Consider the following 23,904-nt stretch of genomic DNA (forward strand, 5'->3'; position numbering starts at 1 on the left):
AACCTTCTAAAAAGTATGTTCTTGGTCGAACCCGCTTATTGGAATAGCCTTCATGACAAGCAAAATTATTTCTATAACCGGGGTATTCTAATAACCGATCGTTAGTGGCTAGTAAAACCGTTTCGGTGCCTCAAATTTCTATTCCTTAAACCGGGATATTCCTATAAGCGGTATTCTATTAAGCGGGTTTGACTGTATATACTGAAAGGAACTGCGGTAGTACATTCTAAGTAGGTATATACATAGAACTTTTAAGTGCTGTAATGTAGTATATACTCAGTATCTGCTCTGCACATTCGCAATGGTAATTACGCATATTCTCAGTATATACTTTTTCTGAAAAGTATGTTCTATGAACCTACTAAGAACATGAAATTGTTATGTGGGGGGGTTGTGAAGGGTGGTACTCAACCCCAGTGCAAAATATTTTATACTTTAAATTATTATTGTGGCTCATAGGCACAATATCACTTTTTTGACATGTTAGCTATGTGTATGCCAAATTTCATATCATATAAGCGGTTCTTTAAAATTCAGAGGTTTTGCAATATTTTACCGTTACCGTGAGAAAATGGACTAAAATGTATCAGACAAAATCATTATTAGTTGCCTATAAGTTGGCGTGGGATAAATTTTCAGATTTTAGAAGTAATTTTTAAGAAGAAATGTTTGTTTATACCCGAAGATGAAATCAATAAATTTAATATAATGAATTTTCATTAATGTAATCATATAATAGTATAAATTTTAATTTGATATTTAACTCAAAATAAAAGAAAGAGAGAGAAAGATTTGTTGTGACAGAAAGATGTATGATTTTGACACTGACAACTGCAAACTTGACATTAACTTTGGGTGTCACTTTACGTTTTCGATTTTTATTTATTAAATTTAAAACAAATTGTTGAGCGATTTGTTAAATTCAAGTGATTTCTGATTAATCGCTCAAGATGATTGCCTTAATGAACAGGATATTAGACTGGTTTAAAAGTCTCTTTTGGAAGGAAGAAATGGAATTAACTTTGGTTGGACTGCAGTATTCAGGAAAAACAACCTTTGTTAATGTTATTGCTGTAAGTACTTCAAAACTGTTTTTTATCAATTTTATTGTGCACTCAAATGTGTAGAAAATCAATGCGCCTATTTACACATAAATTTGGATATCATATCATTTCTACACATCCAATGTTTGCTATAAAATATGTTTTCTTGGATCTTCATGCTTTTCCTTTTTAGGCTTTGATTTTTCACTTAAAGTTTGTAGGCTCCTTTATAACTTACTTGTAGTTTCTCGTTTCGTTTTGTTTTCCCAAAGTTCACAATGCACTAATTGGTTGTCATATTATCATATTTTTGTCTTAGATATCCATATGCTCTTGTTGATAAATTTCTTTTGGACTGCTAGATTTTCCTTGTCCACTGTTTATTACTTTTGTATTTTAATTACAATCGATTCACTGATCCAGCTTCAACTGTGTGAGTAAATTTAGTAATTATTTTTTGCTGCCTTGCTTGGGTTAAATTTTGACCAACTGACAAGGGGTGGAAAATTACTGTACTCTACTTACAACCAAACATAAGTGCCCATGGCCAATATTTAAACCAAAAATATTCACTTACAGTCTTAAAATAAAACTGCATCAATTAAAAGAAAAGTTTATTTTGAAATTTTATAGTCACCTATAGATTTGTGTTTACAAATGGAAAGTTTTTCATGAATATTAATAAGTGAGGGTCCTGGTAACAAAGTCAGCAATCTCCAATTTTTACCAAAATTGAGTTAGTTACATCAAATTATTCGTATTTTAAAACACTATACAAAAATAAAGAGAATATGAATCAAAAACGGCAATCTCCATGAATGGTTTAGAATCAAAGTCGGCAATGTCCTCTTTGACCAATGACAATCATCGCAGCAACCATGTGATATACGACTAGGAGTTGGCTGGAAATTGGAAAGAAGCAATCTCAAGTGTTTTTAGACCCACCGGCACATAGTATTTTTCTTTTAAAAGTACAAAGCGCTCTTTCCTAAGAAAATGCAAAACTGGAAATATTACCATTAGAGGAGAAATTAATTACAGAAATGATTTGCAAACATTTGAAAGTGTTTTAAAGAAAGGTTGTACGATCTATAATATTGACCCCGTTATTATAGAAAGTGGTCTGCAAGAAGTAAATTCACTTGAGGTTAAAGATGTTGATAAACTTCTCACCACATGCTTTGGAAATACTTGGAGAACCATAGAAGTTTTTTGAAGATATTAACTTGAACAATGAATCTGTCAAAATATTCATAAACTCAGCTAAAGGACCATAGTTGTATTAAACTATCTTTTATTAATGGTTGTTTGTTACAAAGAACCTAATTAATGTTTGGAGCTACTTTAGAAATCATGAATATTTTTTTATTTCGTAAGTAACACTGAGCTTTTCAAATATGACATTTCGCTATACAGTGGAACCTTAGGCGCATTCCAAGTGACATGAAAACCATCCTTCGTATCGCCTTCATCATGCACATTATAAAAAATGCGTTCCAAGCGAACATGAATGATGATTCGTATCGTACAATGTGTTGTTCCAAGCAATCCATGTACTGTTTGGAAATCGGTAACTGAATGGTCCTTTTGATACATGCCTTCAAGCAGAAACTATTTGTACTGACTTGCGCAGTTAGGATTGTTTTCATTTTTACTGGTCACTGCTATGAGATCAGCTGATGATTCAGTAATAGAATAATCCACAATCCACGCTATTTTAGTGCCTGTGAATATTGATTTTCGTTTAAATAATTAATAATTCTTTTTTTTTTTTCAAATTAATCTTAAAAATATGGATAATATTTTTTTTCATAGAAGACAGCGATTTTATGTCAGATATCAATTCTGAGGAAGATTTTGAAGTTGAAGTGATGTTTATTAACATGTTAGAAATGATAATTTCTAACCATCTAGCAAACTACTAGTGGTACTGTGGTACTCCTACTGAAAATGGCTCAGGTGCAACTCAAACTTGAAATGGTACACAAATACGTGCCAAGACGGTTACATACCAGTAATCGGTTCGGGATTGAACGAAAACCATTCAAGGGCGATTCTGCGCATTAAAACAGTCCAATCGATTTCGTGATGGTTCAAGGGATCGTACAAATGTGTCGTCTTGGAACGAACCTCTTGATAACTCGGATTAATCGGGACCGCGGCCGATCCGTGTTATCAAAAATCTGGGTTAGCCGGAGAATAATGTAAAAATTAATAAAATACATATAAATAATAAACAAAATACACATTATAATAATTTCAAAAACATGAAATACATATGCACAGAACATCTAAATTACGTACAGTTGTATACAGTATTGTTTATTTCTTGGTAAAAAACTCAAAGTGAAAAAATATTTGTCTTGTCTGATGAAAATCGGTCCCAGTTAGCCGGACTTCCGAGTTATTGGAGGCTGACTTATCGGGGTTCTACTGTAATAGTTTTAGACCTGTCTTAAGTAATTACTCTTTTTTTTATTTATATATCTTATGGCCAATTATTTATTTTAATTTCATAACACTTCTTCTTTTTGTGTAGATGTGACTCTGTTTTTCAATGTGCCTCCAGTAAGTTGTCATTCTGTTTTCTTGATCTTCTCACTGATCGTCTTCCTATTGGGGAACCGTCTCTTATCATACTTACTACTCTATTTGTTGTCATTCGACTTATGTGGTCGTTCCATTCTACTCTTCTGTTTTTTACCCGGTTATTAATGTTTTGTCCACATTGGATCTCCGTCGTATATCTGCACTTCTAGATCTATCCCATAGTGTCTTATCATCGATTTTTCGAAGGGTTTACATTTCTGCTAATTCCAGCATTCTTTTTGTCCTTTCTGTATCAGGTTGTGTTTCTGCTGCATTGTCATTATTGGTCTGATGATTGTTTTGTAAATACTTTGTAAATTCCATAACACATATAACAATATAACTACCACAGAAAGTTGAGGGTTAGTGTGTAACAGTAAAACTCCAACTAACCATGGGAGCCAATTGTTTAAATCTTCGTCTAGTTCAGTCATTTAAGTGTAAGTTCATCTCATCTTAAATTCAAACTGAAAAATGAGTTTGGATGGAACAAATAAAACATGAAATTAAGTAATCATATTTTTAAGTCTTTTTCTTTAAAAAATAAAATAAGATTAAATTTTAATATCAACAAGCAAATCCTCCTAAAGCTTGACAAGATTTGAAAATGGTACTTATGACATGGTTGTTGTATGTACTGTTGGCTTTGTGCAGTTGGATCACTTGTTGGCTTCGGATGATGGCTTGGATGTCGCTGAACCTAGATGCTTGCCATGTTCTTCAGGTAGTCATAAGAGTTCTAAAAAGGAGCTGTAGTTTTATTTCATCTCAACGATTTGTGGTGCTTCAATATTCCTTTATTTTCAGAGATTTACCCTTCTTTAAACTCCTCCCATATTCTTCTAATAATATCTTTCCTTGAATGTAAACTTTATAAATCTATTCGTGGTATTTTGACTCAACATATTCGTCTTGTGTCCAACTGCCTTCTATCAATTTGCTGTGGTTATTTTCAAATTTCTTAAGGGCTTAGAGAAGGTCCCTCCCGAATAAGAGGGACTAGAAAAATATAATTTAGTCCAAAAAACCAGAGGGTTTTAGAGATTTCAATATAAAATAAATTTTAGACAGAAACATGTGCTTAGACGGATAGAAGATTTACATAAAAGCATATCCCTTTTCTAATATTTTGAACTAATATTGACACATGGAAGTCAAGAGTTGCCAACTGACAATATGTTGTATCAATTTGTGAGTGAGGCATAGACATTTTATTTATGCTTATGCTTAAGTTAGTTATTGGGAAAAGCATCAAAATAAGTGAGAAATTAAACAGAATATTAAGTAGAGTGCCAACTATTTTTAGAAGAAAAATAGTAAAACAAACGGAAAGTTAACAAAGTAATAAAATCAACATAAATTGGAATGAAATAATTAATTGAATAAAAATAATAATAATAATAATACTTTATTTGAAATAGGATAACCTAATATAAACATGCTAAAGTACATATAGTCAAAACAATACAAGTATTGATATAGTCCATAACATAATTTAAAAAGTAAAAAACTAAAACTAATTTAAAATGTCAATACCTAAAGCCACAAACATTTGATAATTTAAAATTTAAAAAGTAAAAAACTGAAACTAATTAAAATGTCAATATCGAAAGCCACAAACATTTGAATAAAATACCAATGCGATTAATGTAAGCACAATAAGTATACATACAAGGCAACACAAATACATTCAACACATCTTATTCTCTATAATATATTTTTTTAAACTGTACTTGTATGTATTAATGTTTCTACAAGTTCTTAAATCGAGAGGTAGTTCATTATATTCTCTAAACCCTTTGCAAATTAAAGAATTCATCATAAAGCTATTTTTAAACTCAACAATATGTAGATTATTTGTACCCCTTGTATTATAATCATGTACATCTCTCTGAAAAGAAACATATTTTTGAAAGTAAGATGGAGCCAACGAGTTCAATATTTTATACACAAAAACCATGGTTAGGTAATGCAAACGTTGACGAACTGACAACCATTCAAGTGATTTTAACATAATCAATATTGGCGTTATTCTACTAGTTCTCAATATGATGCGCATCCCTCTATTTTGAAGTTTTTGTAACTGACTAATTTTATTAAGACTGAATAAATATACAATCGATGCACAGTAATCAAAGTGTGGCTGTATTATATACAGTTACTTTAGTCTCAGTCGACAGATTTTGAGCTATTCTGGTGAAAAAGTACAATTTTTTTGAAATTTTTTTTACTTATATACTTACTCAAAATGTCCATCAAATGACAGCACGTTATCAAGCTGAAAACCTAAATATTTTGCCGTTTTTACAATTTTGATCTCTTCATTGTTAATGTGTAAATTAATCAGATTTAAATTTATTAAACTATACTTATATTTAGTAGTAAAAATAACAGCTTTGGTTTTATCAATATTTAGTTTTAATTTATTCATGTTGAGGTATTTATTAACTCGATCAAGTGGTTTGTTCATCTTCTCTACAGCATTCTCTAACTTAACATCACTACATGCTATCAAACATAACAAACATGTGATGTTTATAATGTACTGTAATGTATACTTCTTGATAATTATTGTTTATTATTAAATACCTAATTATATAGTCAATGAAATGTTTTGTAACATATTAAGTACTCAATCCTCTGAAGTTTCCCTAGTCATAAACATAGTAGAAGTAAAGGTGCCTTTTTAGCATAATTATTCAGTCAGAAATTTTAGATTAAAACGCTCTCACTGTAAGCTTTCCACTATAAGTGTTTTACCTTACTAACGACATTAACTTTGCAATGGTTACTATAGCAGAGTATTCAGTCTGGGCTTGGTTTGAAAGAAATGTGAAGTTTGTATCATACCAAGTATGTGAGTGTGCAGTGTGCCTAATTGAAGATAGTACATGCTCTGATAATTGGCAACAAAAAACAGGATACTGAGGTGGGAGCTTCAGTCTGTTGGAGCAGTCAGGTACAGCAAATAAGTGCTGGAAACAACACACCACGGGTAGCCAGTTACAGCAATTAACAATAGGGAATCATAATTGACACCAGGTCTATAATATTAACAGATAATTTAGATTAACGAGAGACTTACAGATTAATTAAATAGATTAACTTACTACCCTTAGGTTGACTTTCTTGTTCGGGAGTTGACACAAAAATAAGCTGATATCTACTTAGTTGTTTAGGGCTTAAATTTTTGTTAAAGAGGGGGAATTTCGGTACTAATACAAGATTCGCCATAAATAGGGTTTAAACACAAAAAAACCATCTGGAATCAAAAGTAGCTTCAATTGTAAACAAGACATGTGACGCGAAAGGTAACAGCGGGTACCTATGCAATTTGAGTAGTTTGCCGGAAGACTAAGGTTTAAAAAAACAATGAGAGCATGCAATTTGGGTCGTTTACTTTTGCAATTCTCTACTTCTCAAACTTCTGCAATTAAGAAGATGCTTTAGGAAGGTAGTGCCAGAATCCGGGCAGTTGCCTAAATTTTTAGTGACGGTTTCACGATATTGTCAAAAAGGATATAAAATAGAAATTAAAAAGAATAGGCGCAGATATCCCCCCCCCCTTCCTAACGAACTCTTATGGGAGTTTAATGCGTAATGCAGTTTTTGACCCCCCCCCCCCCAACCTGCGTTACGTAATACTTGAACGGTCCCTTATACATGTATCTACACTGCGGTGCAAAAAAATCGATTCACTAAAAATTTGGTCATTTTTGATGTTTCGAATTTCCTAAACCTGTTGTCCGATTTAAGCGATTCTTTACCACGTTATAGCCTTATTCATTGACAATATCGCTGTAATAATATTATTGCTAGACAGTCAAACTGTCATTGCATACCGGGTGTACGAATCAAGCTGTGCTTTTTCTCAAAGTTCGCATCACCCTGTGGATTATTCTAGCATTTATAAAATACTGAAATTAAAACCCAACTATAGCCTCAGGTTTTCTTAACATTTTGTCTTTCGATTTATTCGATTATGTTGGATGATAAAAAAGCTAGGTACTTTAACAACTGGCCATGTTCGTCATCAGTACAGGGTGTTTTCTAAATAAGTGGGACAAACTTTAAGGGGTAATTTTACATGAGAAAATAATGACAATTTGTTTTATAATCATATGTCCGCAAACGCTTCGTTTCCGAGATACAGGATGTTCAATTTTTTTACAAACTGACGATTTATTTATTGCTTTAAAACCAGTTAAGATATATGCAAATTAAATTTGGTGAGTTTTAAGACGTAATTATTGCACATTTTTAACATACAATTAAAAATTGTATATTCACCATTGGCGTGCGTACGGGTAATATTATCGGTTATAATACTCGTTTGCGCGCCAATGGTGAATATTAAATTCTTAATTGTATGTCAAAAAATGTGCAATAACTACGTCTTAAAACCCACCAAATTTGATTTGCATAATTTAACTGGTTTTATAGCAATAAATAAATCGTCAGTTTGTAAAAAAAATTGAACATCCCGTATCTCGTAAACGAAGCGTTTGCGGACATATGATTATAAAGCAAATTGTCATTATTTTCTTAAGTAAAATTACCCCTTAAAGTTTGTCGCACTTATTTAGAAACACCCTGTACTGATGACGAACATGGCCAGTTGTTAAAATACCTAACTTTTTTATTATCCAACATAAGCGAATGAATCGAAAGACAAAATGTTAAGAAAACCTGAGGCTATAGTTGGGTTTTAATTTCAGTATTTTATAAATGCTAGAATACTCCACAGGGTGATGCGAACTTTGAGAAAAAAACACAGTTTGATTCGTACACCCGGTATAAAATGACAGTTTGACTGTCTAGCAACAATATTATTACAACGATATTGTCAATGAATAAGGCTATAACGTGGTAAAAAATCACTTAAATCGGACAACAGGTTTAGGAAATTCGAAACATCAAAAATGACCAAATTTTTAGTGGATCGACTTTTTTGCACCGCAGTGTATGTATCTACTATTTTTTTACCACCAAAAGAGTTTTTTAATATTATACTAATTTGATTCATTTTCAATAAATACATTAAACGTAGAAAATAATCAAAATATTATTTATATACCTACGACACCCACGACCACGACGCACTAATAATTACAAATTCAAAAATATAGTAGAGTATAAACACAAATATACAATACAGTAGTAGATAATAAACACAATAGCGGCAAGCGAACCCGTAAAGAAACTATAAATCATTCCTAGAAATAGATCTAAAACATTGTATCTTAAGATCTATTAACTTCCTTTTCGAGATTTCGAGCCTGGCACGAAGAGTCCCATTTAAACGTATATTAAAACTGCAATACCGCTTTATCTCTGTCACTTACATAGGATGCTCATACAATCTTTCTCTTTTCTGGCGAGCCACTATGACTTTCGGCACCGGGATCTTCATCCCTTATCCGGTCAGCTGTGGGTGACCAGAGTCGGTGGATATATTTGCATTACGCTACACAGTTACCAGATTTTATATAATTTATGAAAATAAAGAGAAATAATCACAAAAAAATTAACAGGCATTAAGATGTTTTTAAGATAAAAAATATGTTTCTGCATAATTAGCAAGGTAGTGCCATGGCTCTATGGCACTACCTCACGGGCCGCCACTGAACCATGGCTATAGAAAAATCTGCCGGAAAAGTTCGGAAGGGTAAAAAAATACTGGGAATTACTCTTCGATCTTACCTGTATTCATAGAAGATGTAAAAAATTGTCTAAAAGTATTTTGTTTTTACATGACAATATAGGTACCTCTGTATTCATAAATTGCATATTGCCCTGCAAACCTGATTTAGGGCTCTAATTAATCAAACACGTCCCTTATTCTCCAGATCTCGCTCCATCCGACTATTATGTTTTTCTTCCTGCAGAGGATGTATCCTCGTTCATTAACTCTAATAAAAATTATGGCAACTTCTTGTAACTATCTGAAGTATTATTTTTATTTGTTTTTTTTATAAAGCTAACCTAAATTAACCAGATCTATGTTATTTGAGATTTTTTAATTGTTAATATCCTTAATGATAATTTTAAAGTAAAACTTTAAGAAATAGTTCAATTTTCTAAAGCAAACTTTTTTTATAGTCGGGTCAATTCAGTGAAGACATGATTCCAACAGTTGGCTTCAACATGAGGAAAATTACCAAGGGCAATGTAACCATTAAAGTGTGGGACATCGGAGGCCAGCCTAGGTTTAGATCGATGTGGGAACGTTATTGTAGAGGAGTGAATGCCATCGTGTAAGTTGTTATGTCTATACTCCATCTTATTTACTTACCGTTGCACGTCATCCGCGTCATAGACCGTGACGTCACATGATACCAACACGAAATATGTAGGCGGTAGGTGTGTTCTTTTTTAGAATCATTTTGCCGAGTACACTGGAATTACAGCCACTAAAGATTTTTATTAATGTTAACTTAAAGAAATACACAATAATATGTTTCATTTAATTTGTATAATTGGATTATAAAGCGTTTTTATGAAGCACGTTTGTTCGGAATACACTGTAACTATAATCGAACGAAGGTGATATTTTGGCATAAATTGGCAACATTTATTTGACAGTTGCGGTGATGACACTTCATATTTGTTTATATTCTTTACTTTAAGTATTTGTTTCATTATTATTTACTGTTTTTATTATGTACTTTAACGTAAGATTATAACTTAATTCTTGTATTCTATTTCTAAAGTTTTTATTTATTTACATTGAATATTAATTTGTTTTGATGTATAATCCACTTTCGCAAAAATTGTGTGATGTATTTGATTTAAAATGAATTCAAGAATTTTTTGCGATTGGGCAACAATGTCAACTTAGATCTCTAACGTCGATAATGACGTGCAACGGTAAGTAAATTAGACGGACTGTATAAATATATGATTATTTGAAACAGTAACAATTATTATCTTTGGTAGATTATTATATTTATTTTTGAACCTATTATCATAATCGTTTTATAACTTACTAGTTTGGGAACATCAGAATTTTTGTCTATCATATTTACAGGAACCTCATTTGGGAATTATCTGCTACAATATCTGCTTAGTTTTTAAAAATTTTCGAGATATTTGGTAACAGTGGAGTGTGTATAAATTATCTAATAGGATTTTTCAATAATATTTTTTATAAGTTAATTCTATACTACATTTTATTTGTGAAGTTTATTATTCTTACAATATTTCCATATGTTTCCTTGAATTAAACTTTTACAAGTCATGGTATGATTAAATTGAATTGAATTCGTTAGTGTATTTTTTCAAATGTTTTTAAAATTATTGACTGTATATATTATAGTCCATGTGGTGAGACCGCTCCCGTCTGGAAAAATTTCTGATTCGGATTCTTTGTGGATTCCTATTCAAAAATGTCCCCTTTAAACAAATATGAAGGGTGCCTAACGGAATTTTTGGGCAGAAATTGTTTAAACAATTTTTTGAAACAAATATAAAAGATCACGTTTTTTTGCTCCATAACATATATTTTTAAGTTTCGTGGGTCATTCTAAACAAGAAAGGTATCCTATAAATTTTCTCAAAAATTGATAATTTGCGAGTTATAAGCGATTTAAAATCTGAAAAATGCGAAAATACGCATTTTCGAGGCTTAAAAACTCATATTTAAATTAGTATTTTTGATTTTAACTATATATAATGGGAAATAAGCCACAATATTATTAAAAAATGATTTTTATTAACGTTTCGTCGCCCAAATCGGATGCCGTTGTCAAAATACAAAATACTATTCAATAGTATTTTGTATTTTGTATTCAATAGTATTTTGTATTTTGACAACGGCACCCGATTTGGGCGTCGAAACGTTAATAAAAATCATTTTTTAATAATATTGTGGCTTATTTCCCATTATAAATAGTTAAAATTGTAAAAATGCCACAAGAAAATAGCTTCAGAACAACATAGTATTTTTGAGGTTGACATATACCTAAATTGAAGTTTAAACATTCAGCTTCAAGATTCTGAAGAGTGATCGCGTCTAACCTTAAACTGAGTCGTTGTTTTTTAATTTTTAAATATGCATGACAATCCGATTTTTTTGCCGGTGCGGCGCGCTTAATTCCAAAAATCTCCTATTTTCCTCCGAAAAATGTTTTTTGTAGATTCTTTGAGACATTCTAAATAAAAAAAGTTTTTTGGCATTTTTCTCAAAAATTAATAGTTTTAAAGTTATAAGCGGTTTAAAAACCGAAAATTCGTTTTTTTTGTCATTTTTCGGATTTTAAATCGCTTATAACTTTAAAATTATTAACTTTTGAGAAAAATGTTAAGAAACTTATTTTATTTAGAATATCCAAAGAATCTAGAAAAAATATTTTTCGGAGGAAAATAGGAGATTTTTGAAATAGAGCGCACCGCACCGGCAAAAATATCGGATAAACATGCATATTTAACAATTACAAAACAACGGTATAAATTAGAGTTTGACGCGATCACTCTTCATAATTTTGAAGCTGAATGTTTAACCTTCAAGCTAAGTATCAGGCAACCTCAAAAATACTAATTTAAATATGAGTTTTTACTCCTCGAAAATGCGTATTTTCGCATTTTTCAGATTTGAAATCGATTATAACTCGAAAACTATCAATTTCTGAGAAAAATTACAAGATACCTTTCTTGTTTAGAATGACCCAAAAAACCTAAAAATATATATTTCAGAGCAAAAAACGTGATCTTTTGTATTTGTTTAAAAAAATAGTTTAAACAATTTCTGCCCAAAAATTCCGACCGGCATCCTTCAGATTTGTTTAAAGGGGACATTTTTGAATAGGAATCCACAAAGAAACCGAATCAGAAATTTTTTCAGACGGGAGCGGTCTCACCACATGGACTATTAGATATAAAGTAATAATTGATATAAAGGAATAATGTTTGTCTATATAATATAAACATTGTTTATATTTCACAATATTATCAACTAACACATTTTTATTTTTATTGTGTCTAAGGACAAGAGATATTTATTTATGGTATAAAATATAGCTTTTAAAATTGTAATTCCTGTATTCTTCTTCTTGTTAGATAGCTCCCATCGAAGATTGGAAATCGTCAAGGTTATATTGATATTTGTTATTCTTTAATCAGTACTATTCAAGTTTCAAGTTCAAGTTCTGTACTGTAACAAGTTTATTAAGTTAACTTAAGCTGCTGCATATGACACTCAAATATAGATAAAAAATTCTACTTATACAAATACATAAGGGTTCTGTAATTTCTTATTTATTGATTAAGAAACTCTACTACTGAATAATATGGTCTTTCAGAAATATATTCTTTTGTCATTTTACGGAACTTATGGAACATTTACGGAAAGATGTGTGACAGGTATATAAGATGATAGACTCAGTAAAACACAGGTTAAAAACAAAGTAAATCTTCATCATTCTCATTGCTTTATCCCTTTCCGGGTCGGCTTCCCTAATTGCATTTCTCCACACAATTCTATCTTGGGTCATATCAATGTTAATCCCATTTACCAACATGTCCTGTCTTATCGTCTCCCCAGGTCTTCTTTGGTCTTCCTCTCCTACTCCTTCCAGGAATCTGCACTTCAGCTATTCTTCATATTGGGTGATTAACGTCTCGACGTTGAACATGACCAAAGCATCTTAATCTATGTTCTCTCATTTTGGCATCAATTGGTGTCACACCTAGACTTCCTCTAATATACTCATTTCTAATTTTATCCTTTTTTGTCACTCCACTCATCCATCTAAGCATTCTCATTTCTGCCACATGCATTCGTTGTTCCTTTTTCTTTTTCACTGCCCAACATTCAGTTCCATACATCATAGCCGGTCTTATGGCTGTTTTATAGAATTTTCCCTTCAGCTTCATTGGAATTTGTCTGTCACACAACACACCACTCGCTTCTTTCCACTTCATCCATCCAGCCCTAATTCTACTGCATGCATCTTCATCTATTTCTCCATTACTCTGTAATACCGATCCTAGATACTTAAAACTATTGCTTTTCATAATCATTTCACCATCCAAAGATACCATTTTATTTGTAGTAACTCCATCTTTAAATGAACATTCCAAATACTCTGTTTTTGTCCTACTAAGTTTTAAACCTTTTTCCTCCAGAGCTTGTCTCCACTGTTCCAGTTTTTGCTGTAAATCTCTTTCACTATTTCCTATTAACACTACATCATAGCATACATTAGGCACCATGGAATGCTACCCTGTAGTTTCGCTGTTATCTGATCCAAAACTAATGAGAATAAATACGGACTAAGCACCGAGCCTTGGTGCAATCCTACTTTCACATGAAATTTATCAGTCTCTCCCACACCTATCCTAACACCAGTCGTTACTTCCTCGTACGTATCCCTCACAATATTTACATATTCACAAGGGACTCCTTTCTTATTGAGTGCCCACCACAGAATCTCTCGAGGAACTCTATCATATGCTGTCTCAAGATCAATGAATACCATATGAGCGTTGGTCTATTTATTCCTGTATTTTTCCATCAGTTGCATTACAATGAAAATTGCATCAGTTGTTGATCTGCCCTGCATAAAGCCAAATATTTCGGTTTCTTTGTGTATCCGTCTATCAATTACTCTCTCCCATATTTTCATGGTGTGGCTAAGTAGTTTTATAGCCCTGTAGTTTGTACATTGTGGACTGAGACGTTTCGCCGTCGCCATTTCGCCGTCGCGTCGGTCGTTTCGCCGTCGAGCCAGTTCGCCGTCGTCCGTTTCGCCGTCGCCATCCCGGCATTGGTTAAGTTTACAAGAACGTGATAACGTACTAACTTTTTTTATACTAAATGTCGCAAGAACGTGATAACATACTAACTTTTTTTATACTAAATGTCAGTGTAAATCAAATGCTGATGTTGCTAGTAAAGCCAAGTTATACTTTCGTATTCAACTATACATTGTTTTCGTCTGAAAAATAAAATATTTACATTAATAAAAATATTTAAAAAGTTACATTTCATAATTATGGGCAAGTCCTCTAAGATATTCTAAAATATCTCCATCGGCATTGAAGTTTCGGACTAATCTTAAAATTTGAAATTATAAGTACGAATGCTAACAACGAAATGGCGACGGCGAAATGTCTCGACGGCGAAACGGCGACGGCGAAATGGCTCGACGGCGAAATGGCTCGACGGCGAAACGGCGACGGCGAAATAGCGACGGCGAAATGTCCTAGACCCGTACATTGTTGTATGTCTCCTTTGTTTTTGTAGACAGGTACTAATATACTGCTTCTCCGTTCGTCTGGCATTTGTCCAACTTCCATAATTCTATTAAATAGACTTGCTAGCCAACTTATTCCTGTCTCTCCCAATGCTCTCCATACTTCCCCAGGAATATCATCTGGTCCGACTGCTTTTCCTTTCTTTATTTTTTGAAGCGCTTGAGCCACTTCCGCGTTTGTTATTCTGGTAACCATTGCTGTTACTGTCTCCGTTAACTCCACAGGCTGTCGGTCAAATTCTTCATTTAATAAACTGTCAAAATACTTTCTCCATCTCTTTTTGACATCCTTTTCGTGAATTAGTATTTTATTATTTTCATCTCGGATACATCTAATCTGATTAAAATCCCTTGCTTTCTTTGCTCTCTGTTTGGCTATTTTATATATATTTGCTTCGCCTTCCATGGTATCAAGTTGATCGTATAGGTTTGAATACGCTTCTGCTTTAGCTTTTGCTACTGCTACTTTCGCTTCCTTTTTGGCGACCATATAGTTGTGAAGATCTATGTCCGATCTGGTTTCTTGCCACTTTTTATATAATTTTCCCTTCTCTTTTATTTTTCCTTGTACTTCATTTGACCACCACCAAGTCTCTTTATCCTCAGACTTCTTTTCTGACGTTTTCCCAAGTATTTCAGTAGCCGTCTCTCTAATAATATTGGCCATTTTTCTCCAAATTGTGTTAGGGCTTCCTTTCATGTTCCAACATATTTTTTCTACTATTCTTTCCCTGAATAGACCTTCTTTCTCATATTTTAGCATCCACCACTTGACTTTTTGTGGTCTTCTCCGATATTTTGCAAAACAAAGTAAATATATTTAGGATATTTATATACAGTTCAAAATAAATAAAATGAAATTTAACTCTATCTTCAGCAAACGAAAAATAACTTTATACTTAGGTATACAATATTAGAATAATACAATACACAACACAATATATACAATAGCAATCACGCTACACGGAATCAATCTATCTACACACTCAGAGTTTATCACATTTCAATCCAATGCGATAACAATCAAACAGCGACACACAGTCGCCCATCCATCGTCTCCGGATCGGAGAGGGCCACTGGCCACTACTGCTCACTGCGGATACAGAGCCTCTTCCGGCGAAAGGCCTCTTAAATACAGAGCGCGCCCTCCTCGGCAAAGTTCCAATTCAATCCATTGCATCTCTGCCGTTTTGAGTTCAGTACGCTAACGTTCAGTACGTTCAGTTCGAAACCTGCAGCAAGATGTAGACAGTTTCGAACGTCAGACCACGAAAACTTCCCATAGACCAGGGCGCATCTGTAAAAATAGTACATTTGGACGTTGAGAGGTGACTTAAATTTTTTTGCAGAAATTGCTTGAAAATAACTCAAATAATAATATTTGAGTTCTCCTCCCTCTCAAAAAAGTCCGGAACATTGTTTAAATAATCAAAATGTCAAAAAATGAAGGAAAAATTCTATTTTTTTTCTTCGTTTTTTGATTATAACTTTAAAAGTATTCATTTCCGAGAAAAGTTGGACTGACATAAAAGTTGCGTAATTCAATTTCCTATAATATAGAATTGGTTAAAAATTTAAAAAATAGTCACTCTTGTTGCAAAATAGCAATAATTGCGAAAAAACCATACAAAAACAAGTATTCGCATTTTACGTTTTTCAACCATTTATGCTACACTTAGGACCTTCATATTTCACCCAGAAAAACTTTATGATACAGTAAAACAATACTGTAAATTTCATTAAGATCGGTTCAATATATTTTGCAAAATAAATTTTGCAATCCAGATTTCGCAAAAAAAATTCATTTTTTCAAAATGTTACAGGACTGAAAATAAAGCAGATAGCAAGTTGAAATTTTTTTTGCGTATAGAAGTGTACTGTACCTTTCATTTGCAATTTGCCAAATTAAAATCGATTAACTACCACGGCGTCAGGAATTTTTTTAAATAAACATTAATTATTGGTGCTACGCGCAGGACAGCGGATAGTTTGCTGTGATTGGGCATTCCAATGACCTTTGATAATGATTGATACATTTTAATTTTTATTACATTTCGATATAAATAAATAAATTTGTTTATTGCAAAATAAAAACACATACTCTATCCTTTGAAATAACACTTTTTTTAGCAAAAACTTTCTTTGTTCATATATTTTAACTTAGAGAATAAAAGTTTATTATTTTTAAACATATGCAATTGTTTAAACAATATTTCACAAACAATAATAAAATAATAAAATTAGTTTGATTTTTGTAGAATTAAAATATTAAAATACAACAAAATATAGAGTAAGAAAATAATATATTAGATAAAGATTGGAAGAAATTTTGGTGGAAATCAACTTGTGTGAATTAAACACCGCTGTCCTGCGCGTAGCACCAAAAATTAATGTTTATTTAAAAAATTTCCTGACGCAGTGGTAATTAATCGATTTTAATTTTGCAAATTGCAAATGAAAGGTACAGTACACTTCTATAAGCAAAAAAAATTCAACTTGCTCTCTGCTTTATTTTCAGTCCTGCAACATTAAAAAAAATAAAAAATTTTTGCGAAAGCTGGATTGCAAAATTTATTTTGCAAAATCTATTAAACCGATCTTAATGAAACTTACAGTGTTGTTTTACTATATCGTAAAGGTTTTCTGGGTAAAATATGAAGGTCTTAAGTGTAGCATAAATGGTTGACAAAATTAAAATGCGAATACTTGTTTTGTATGGTTTTTTTTTCGCCATTATTGCTATTTTGCAACAAGGGTGACTATTTTTTAAATTTTTAACCAATTCTATATTGTAGGAAATTTAATTACGCAACTTATATATCAGTACAACTTTCCTCAGAAATGAACAGTTTTAAAGTTATAATCACAAAACCAATAAAAAAACGAATTTTTCCTTCATATTTTGACATTTTGATTATTTACACAATGTTCCCGACCATTTTGAGTGGGAGGATAACTCGAATATTATTATTTGAGATATTTTCAAGCAATTTCTGCAAAACAATTTGAGTCACCTCTCAACGTCCATCTCAAAACAGATGCGCCCTGGACTACCATAAATTTTGTCGGACAGAAGTTCCAATTGATTTTTTACCCTTTCTTTAAACTCTCTTTAATATCAGACTGCTATTTATCACTATCATAATTCCTGTCATTTGACATGTTCTACGTGTCAGACTGGTTAAAATGCCCAACATTTTTGTCGGACAGGTTAAATGCCCAACATTTTTGTGGGACAAATATTTTTTCGTATATTATATAACGTTGGCTATTGAATAAACTTAAAAAGTGCCTGCTATTTTTCACAATGATAAACTTGTCAGGAAAACGCGTTTATCACGTTCCACAATTAAAGATTCCCCTGTTCCCTTACATAAAAGTTTATCAGACTCGACACTGCTAAGCTATGAACAAATTTTCAACTTTTATTTGGTACACGGGATTCAGGACTAAAAGTACCGGTAGTATTGCAATAGATCTATAATTGCAGGCATTAGATGTTTCACCACCCTTATGAAGAGGAATAATGATGGTTGTCTTAAGGAACTCTGGAAAACCTTTCTCAATAAAATAATTAGTGAGATGAGGACTCCCAACAAATTTTCTGGAAGATTTAAGAAAACGTTTATGGATGGTTTATCAGCACTACAGGCTTTTAATACTATTGATTCTTTGGATCAGTTCAGATTTATCATCTGGTCATAAAAAGAATAAATTCGAGACCTTTCTTGAATTAGGGAGATACGAAATGGGATCTTGTTGTGACAAAATAGTTGATGTTATATTTTTACTCATTATTTTTGGTCTTTTTCGATGTTATTTGCTAGAGTATAGGCTCTGGGACTATATGCTTCTATTTTCATAAAATGTGTTGCAAATTTTTTTGAAATAAAAAACTTAATCAAATCTAGTATTTTATTTTTGTCTTTGTGCCAATATGTGGGTTTTCCGGTTAAGCGTCATTTCCCATTTACATTTTTTATTGCTAAAAACCTTGAACCCAAACTGATATTTTTAGCATTAAAATCCTGTCTAATATTTTTTTTCAATTGTGTTGAAAAACGACGTAATTTTCTTTTTTTTTAGATTAAATATGCAACATCTGTTGTTACTTTACATTTTTTTTGTCCGGCTGGATACATTTAGTCTCTACAATTTATCTTACAAAGTAAATTGTTATTTTTTACTATTACTGCTCCTAATACTGTATCCGCCAAAATAAACAGTACCGAAATCAAGAGGGCTGTGAAATTGGGCACGCAATTTGCATTTATCATTTTTGGTATACTTGTTGTTGTCAAGTTGTCAACTTGACATTACGTTACGGTTAAAATCTTTGTCATTATGGTTCTTTCTACCGAAGAAAAAGTTTTTTTAGTAGAACATTATTTTCCCTCATACGGCGTTGGACGGAATAATGGCCCATGTTTAAAACAAGTGTCAGAAAGATATCAACAACATTTTAACAAGGCGTCCCCTAGTAAAGCTGTAATGCTAGCGTTTGTTGAGAAATTTCGTCGCACCGGTAGTGTATTATGTCAACGTAAGGCCTATTTCATACTTTACGACTTTGGTCGTCACGACAAACGGTCGTACGACCGTTTATCGTGCTCATCGGACTTTCACACTTTACGACAGTATTCATCTTATTGTCGTAGAGAGCACAGGGCGTAGAATGAATCAGGCAAAAATTTATTATTTATACATAATATATTATTTATACGTAAATAAAGTTCTTTGAACATCTGCATATGTGATTGGTGCATATTTAAATTTAGACAAATGTGCCGGTACTATTTTACAACAATATAATAAATTTGGGCTTTCTGCAGACAAATATTAGTTTATTACATGGCAGGTATAACGATGATGGGTTTTCACGCTTATCTCCTAAGCCTAAGGGATTAAAATTCTTATGATTTATTGAATTATTAGAGTTTTATTATAGCTCTGTATACTTCATAGAATTTTGCTTAACACAGGAAGTAACATGAAATTTCACTATAGTTTATCATAAGAAGTAAAATAAACGAAGATAAGCAACAAATCTTTATAATAAGCATTTTTACAAAAAATCCTAATTATAATCTTTTGTAATTAAATAACATAAATAATAATAATTGTTCTGAAGCTATTTTGTTGTGGTCTCTTATGTAATTTACTATTTTAGTTGGGAATAAGCCACAATTTTATTTTATGATTAAGTTTATTTGACGTTTTGATTTTCACTTCGGAAATCGTTGTCAAAATACTTCTTCTTGTCTTTATCTTTATGCGTATTACATTACATGCCATAATTATTTGAAAATATTTTATTAGATTTGTACTTTATGTTCTGTTTTAAATAAAATGTAGCAATAAAAATGTTATTTAAGTAGTGATACATTAAAAATAATACAATTAAAAACGTTGCGTTTACATAACGTTGGAAATTAATGGGCTAAAAAATTCATTTTTGTTTATTTTATAAAATAAAATAAGTACAACTTACCAAACTTAGTTTTCTCCTGGTCCTCTAAGTTTTCAAAATCAGGGTTAACGTGACGCCATGCATTCCTTGTCGTATTTCTGTCTTTATACACATCCAAAGTTTTGTCCCACAACATTGGTCTACTTTTTACCAGTGCAATTAAAAATCCCCCATCTGTATTGTCTGCCATTATGTACGTGCCACTGGATTCACTGGTACTACACGACTAACTGTCGTTAACTATGGAAGCACTAATTTATGCAAGTGGTTCACTGATAGCACGGCACGACACGACCGTCGTCCATTGCAGTGACATTGGACGACAGGCGAGGAGCAACGTCACGACAGTTAGTCGTGATCGTCCTGTGTGAAAGGCTCCGTACATTGCTGTATTGGACTAATAGAATATACGACTAACTGTCGTTACGACCGTTTGTCGTGACGACCGAAGTCGTAAAGTATGAAATAGGCCTAAAGGCTCTTCAGATCGTCGAAGAACAGTTTGTACCAATGCTAATGAAGGACGCATGTTTACTCAAATCACCCACTCTTCCCAAAGAAGTCTTGTACGAACAGCACGTGTAAACTAAATATCAGTGAAACATCTACACGTCGAATGTTCAAATCTGTTGGCGGCTTTCCATACCTAATTCAAATGGGACAACGACTAAATATGTTGCGGATAAACTTGAAAGAGAAATTTACTGTGGACGCATGCTGAGCTTAGTGTATGAAGATTCCGATTTTTTAAGAAACGAAAGTTTCTGACGAAAGTCACATTCACCTCAACAGTTACATCAACCGACAAACAAATCGATTCCTTGGGTTTGAACGTCCTGATGCCATTGCAGAAAAGCCTCTCCACGGTGCTCGAGTAACCATTTGGGTTGCTGTGTCTGGTCATTAGGGGAGTGCAATTAGAACGAAAACATGCATTGTTTCGGAAAAATTCAAACAAGCTTATATTTTTCAAAAAATTTTTTTGTTAGTTCATATACATGTTAAAGTAAAAAGTTTACTCGCAGATTTGGCCGCTAATTGTTTATTAATTGTTTAAACAATAACAATTGTTTTGTATAAATGATTTTAAAAATATCGTTAAATTCATCATTTTACTTTGATCAAATATGTTTCTATTTTGTTTTGATTATGCTGAATCCGAATATGGCATTGCAATTTGAAAATTCTTATACAGAAGCTCTTATACAGTGTGTCTGCGTAGCTAGGAACCACATGGAAAACTTCTTTTATTATCGATTTTACGAAAAAAAGTTATTCTTAATGCTCTGAATAGTCAAAAATCTAAAACTCAACCATCAGATATCAAATTTTATCAATTTTATACGAGTTATGTCAAAAATATGAATTTCGTTAAAGAATAAAGTACCTTTATATTCCAGCATATCAAAAAATGCTATTATGAAAAGTTGTTTGAAATTAGAAACTGTATCTAAATATACAATTACATCGTTCTAATCGAAAAAAAATTTTAAATTTTTTCTCAAATTACGGATACTCAGCATCATTTTATTACAATTATGATAACTATTTTATTATCACTTTTACGAAAAAAAGTTATTTTTCATAAAATGCTCTACCTGGTCTAAAATCTAAGATACAATCATCAGACATCAAACTTTTTTAATTTTATACGAGGTATGTAAAAAATATGAATTTTTCTTAAGAGTTAAGTGCCTTTATTATTCACAATATTTTAATTAGAAGGATGTAATTAAACACTAAAACAATTTTTTTAATTCCAAACAACTTTTCTTAATAACAATTTTCGATATTGTGAAATATAATGGTACTTTACTCTTGGGTGAAATTCATATTTTTTGACATACCTCATATAACATTAATTAAATTTGATATTTGATGATTGCATCTTAGATTATATACGATGCAGAGTATTTTATAAAGAATAACTTTTTTTCGTAAAACTGATAATAAAAAAGTTATCAATAGGTTCCAAATTACGCAGACATACTGTATAAGAGCTAAAAAAATTTTTTTTTGCTGAACATTTATTATTGTTGAAGCTTATTATTAAATTTATTTTAGGTAAGTTTTACAGAAAAAAGTTTTGATCACTTAGTACAAACATTTTTTTAGCTGGTAATTTTCGGCAAATTACGCAGACATACTGTATAAGAGCTAAAATTTTTTTTTTTGCTGAACATTTATTATTGTTGAAGCTTATTATTAAATTTATTTTAGGTAAGTTTTACAGAAAAAAGTTTTGATCACTTAGTACAAACATTTTTTTAGCTGGTAATTTTCGGTTTTTTTATTACATTTTTGTTATCTTTCTTAATTTTCTTAAAAAGAAATAGTTTACTTCATTTCTAAAGTAAAATAATTTAGTCAATTTTAGAGACTACATCCTAAGCTTTAAAAAAGCACTTATAAAACTGTAATAGATCTGTTCAAACTTGTGTAATACCGTCTTAAAGTGGTGGTAATTCTATAAAACTATACGAAGATTTCAAAAATTACATTTTTTGAGACGTCATATCATTTGAATTAAATTTTTGAGATTTTTTTTGAATGAAACATCATTTAGCAAGATGCTTGAAAGGTAAGTTGTGCAAAACTGAGAGTTTTATAAGAAAAACTGTATTAGTTACACATTTTTAAATCATTTTTAAACAAAATTCATTTCAGCCCACATCGTAGATATGTCCATACATTTTATTTCTTTCTATTATAACCATAAGATACTTAATTATTCTTCTTTCATGTTCAGTTTGTAAAATTTCATTTGATCCATTAGAATTCTAGATTCTAGAATTTAGATCCATTTGATCCAAAGAATTACATTAAAATAACTCAACCATGCACTTCGCCGTACGTTAGTTTACAGTGCGCCAATGTTTGTGAGAAGGGTGACTTTAGCGTTACAATTAAAAAATTATAGAAGATACAGATTTAATTTTAGAAAATTCTTTATATAATGTTTTTTTTTGTAAAATCTTCTGAATTTTTCAATGGTCAAGTCAGTTTTTTTCTAAAATTTATATTTTCGGAGTTATTTAAAAAAACATCTAATTTCGTAGTTCATTTGTTTAATAAAAAATGAAGCAACCACTGCTCGAGTAGAACTTTTTGATGGGTTGTTTATTAAACATTTCTTAATGAAATTAAAAAAAGTTCTATCTTGTTTGATTTTTTCCGAAGTGAAAATCTATATGCACTTCCCTACATGGGAAAATTGGTCCTTATTTTGTTGAAGACGAGAATGAGCAGCCAGTTACTGTCAATCAAGAGCAGTACAGACATAATATTGTGACATCTTTTGTCAGGGATTTAAAGACCTTTTGTCGTGTGCGTAATTTAAGAATCCGTAAGCAATGGTTTCAACAGGATGGTGCAACAAGCTATACAGCCGAACTCTCCATAAATTTGTTCGGTGAAGATTTTGGTAACATATTAATTTCTAGTCGTACAGATTTCGAGTATCCACCTCATTCACCGGATTTAACACCACCTGATGCCTATATTTGGGGTATGATGAAGAATTCCATATTTCGCTCGGAAAATCCGC

The 23,904-nt window shown here is 31.8% G+C and overlaps 1 protein-coding gene across 3 annotated transcripts in view; it reads left to right on the forward strand.

The window, feature by feature from the left end:
* The first annotated feature begins 827 nt into the window (after positions 1-827).
* The window catches only part of LOC126879758 (ADP-ribosylation factor-like protein 8), a 67,127-nt gene continuing 44,050 nt past the window's right edge, over positions 828-23,904 (forward strand). For 2 of the 3 annotated variants that reach the window (XR_007696251.1, XM_050643005.1), the window contains exons 1-2: positions 829-1,073; positions 9,735-9,889. Coding sequence is in view for 2 of the 3 variants with exons in the window: in XM_050643005.1 (XP_050498962.1) it covers positions 951-1,073; positions 9,735-9,889 (278 nt within the window). In the remaining variant the exon portion in view is untranslated. Of the gene's footprint in view, positions 1,074-9,734; positions 9,890-23,904 lie in introns of all 3 variants that reach the window. The other variant, XM_050643004.1, reaches the window with a different exon arrangement.

Source organism: Diabrotica virgifera, chromosome 2 (assembly GCF_917563875.1).
Source record: "Diabrotica virgifera virgifera chromosome 2, PGI_DIABVI_V3a".
Taxonomy (NCBI): Eukaryota; Metazoa; Arthropoda; class Insecta; order Coleoptera; family Chrysomelidae; genus Diabrotica; species Diabrotica virgifera.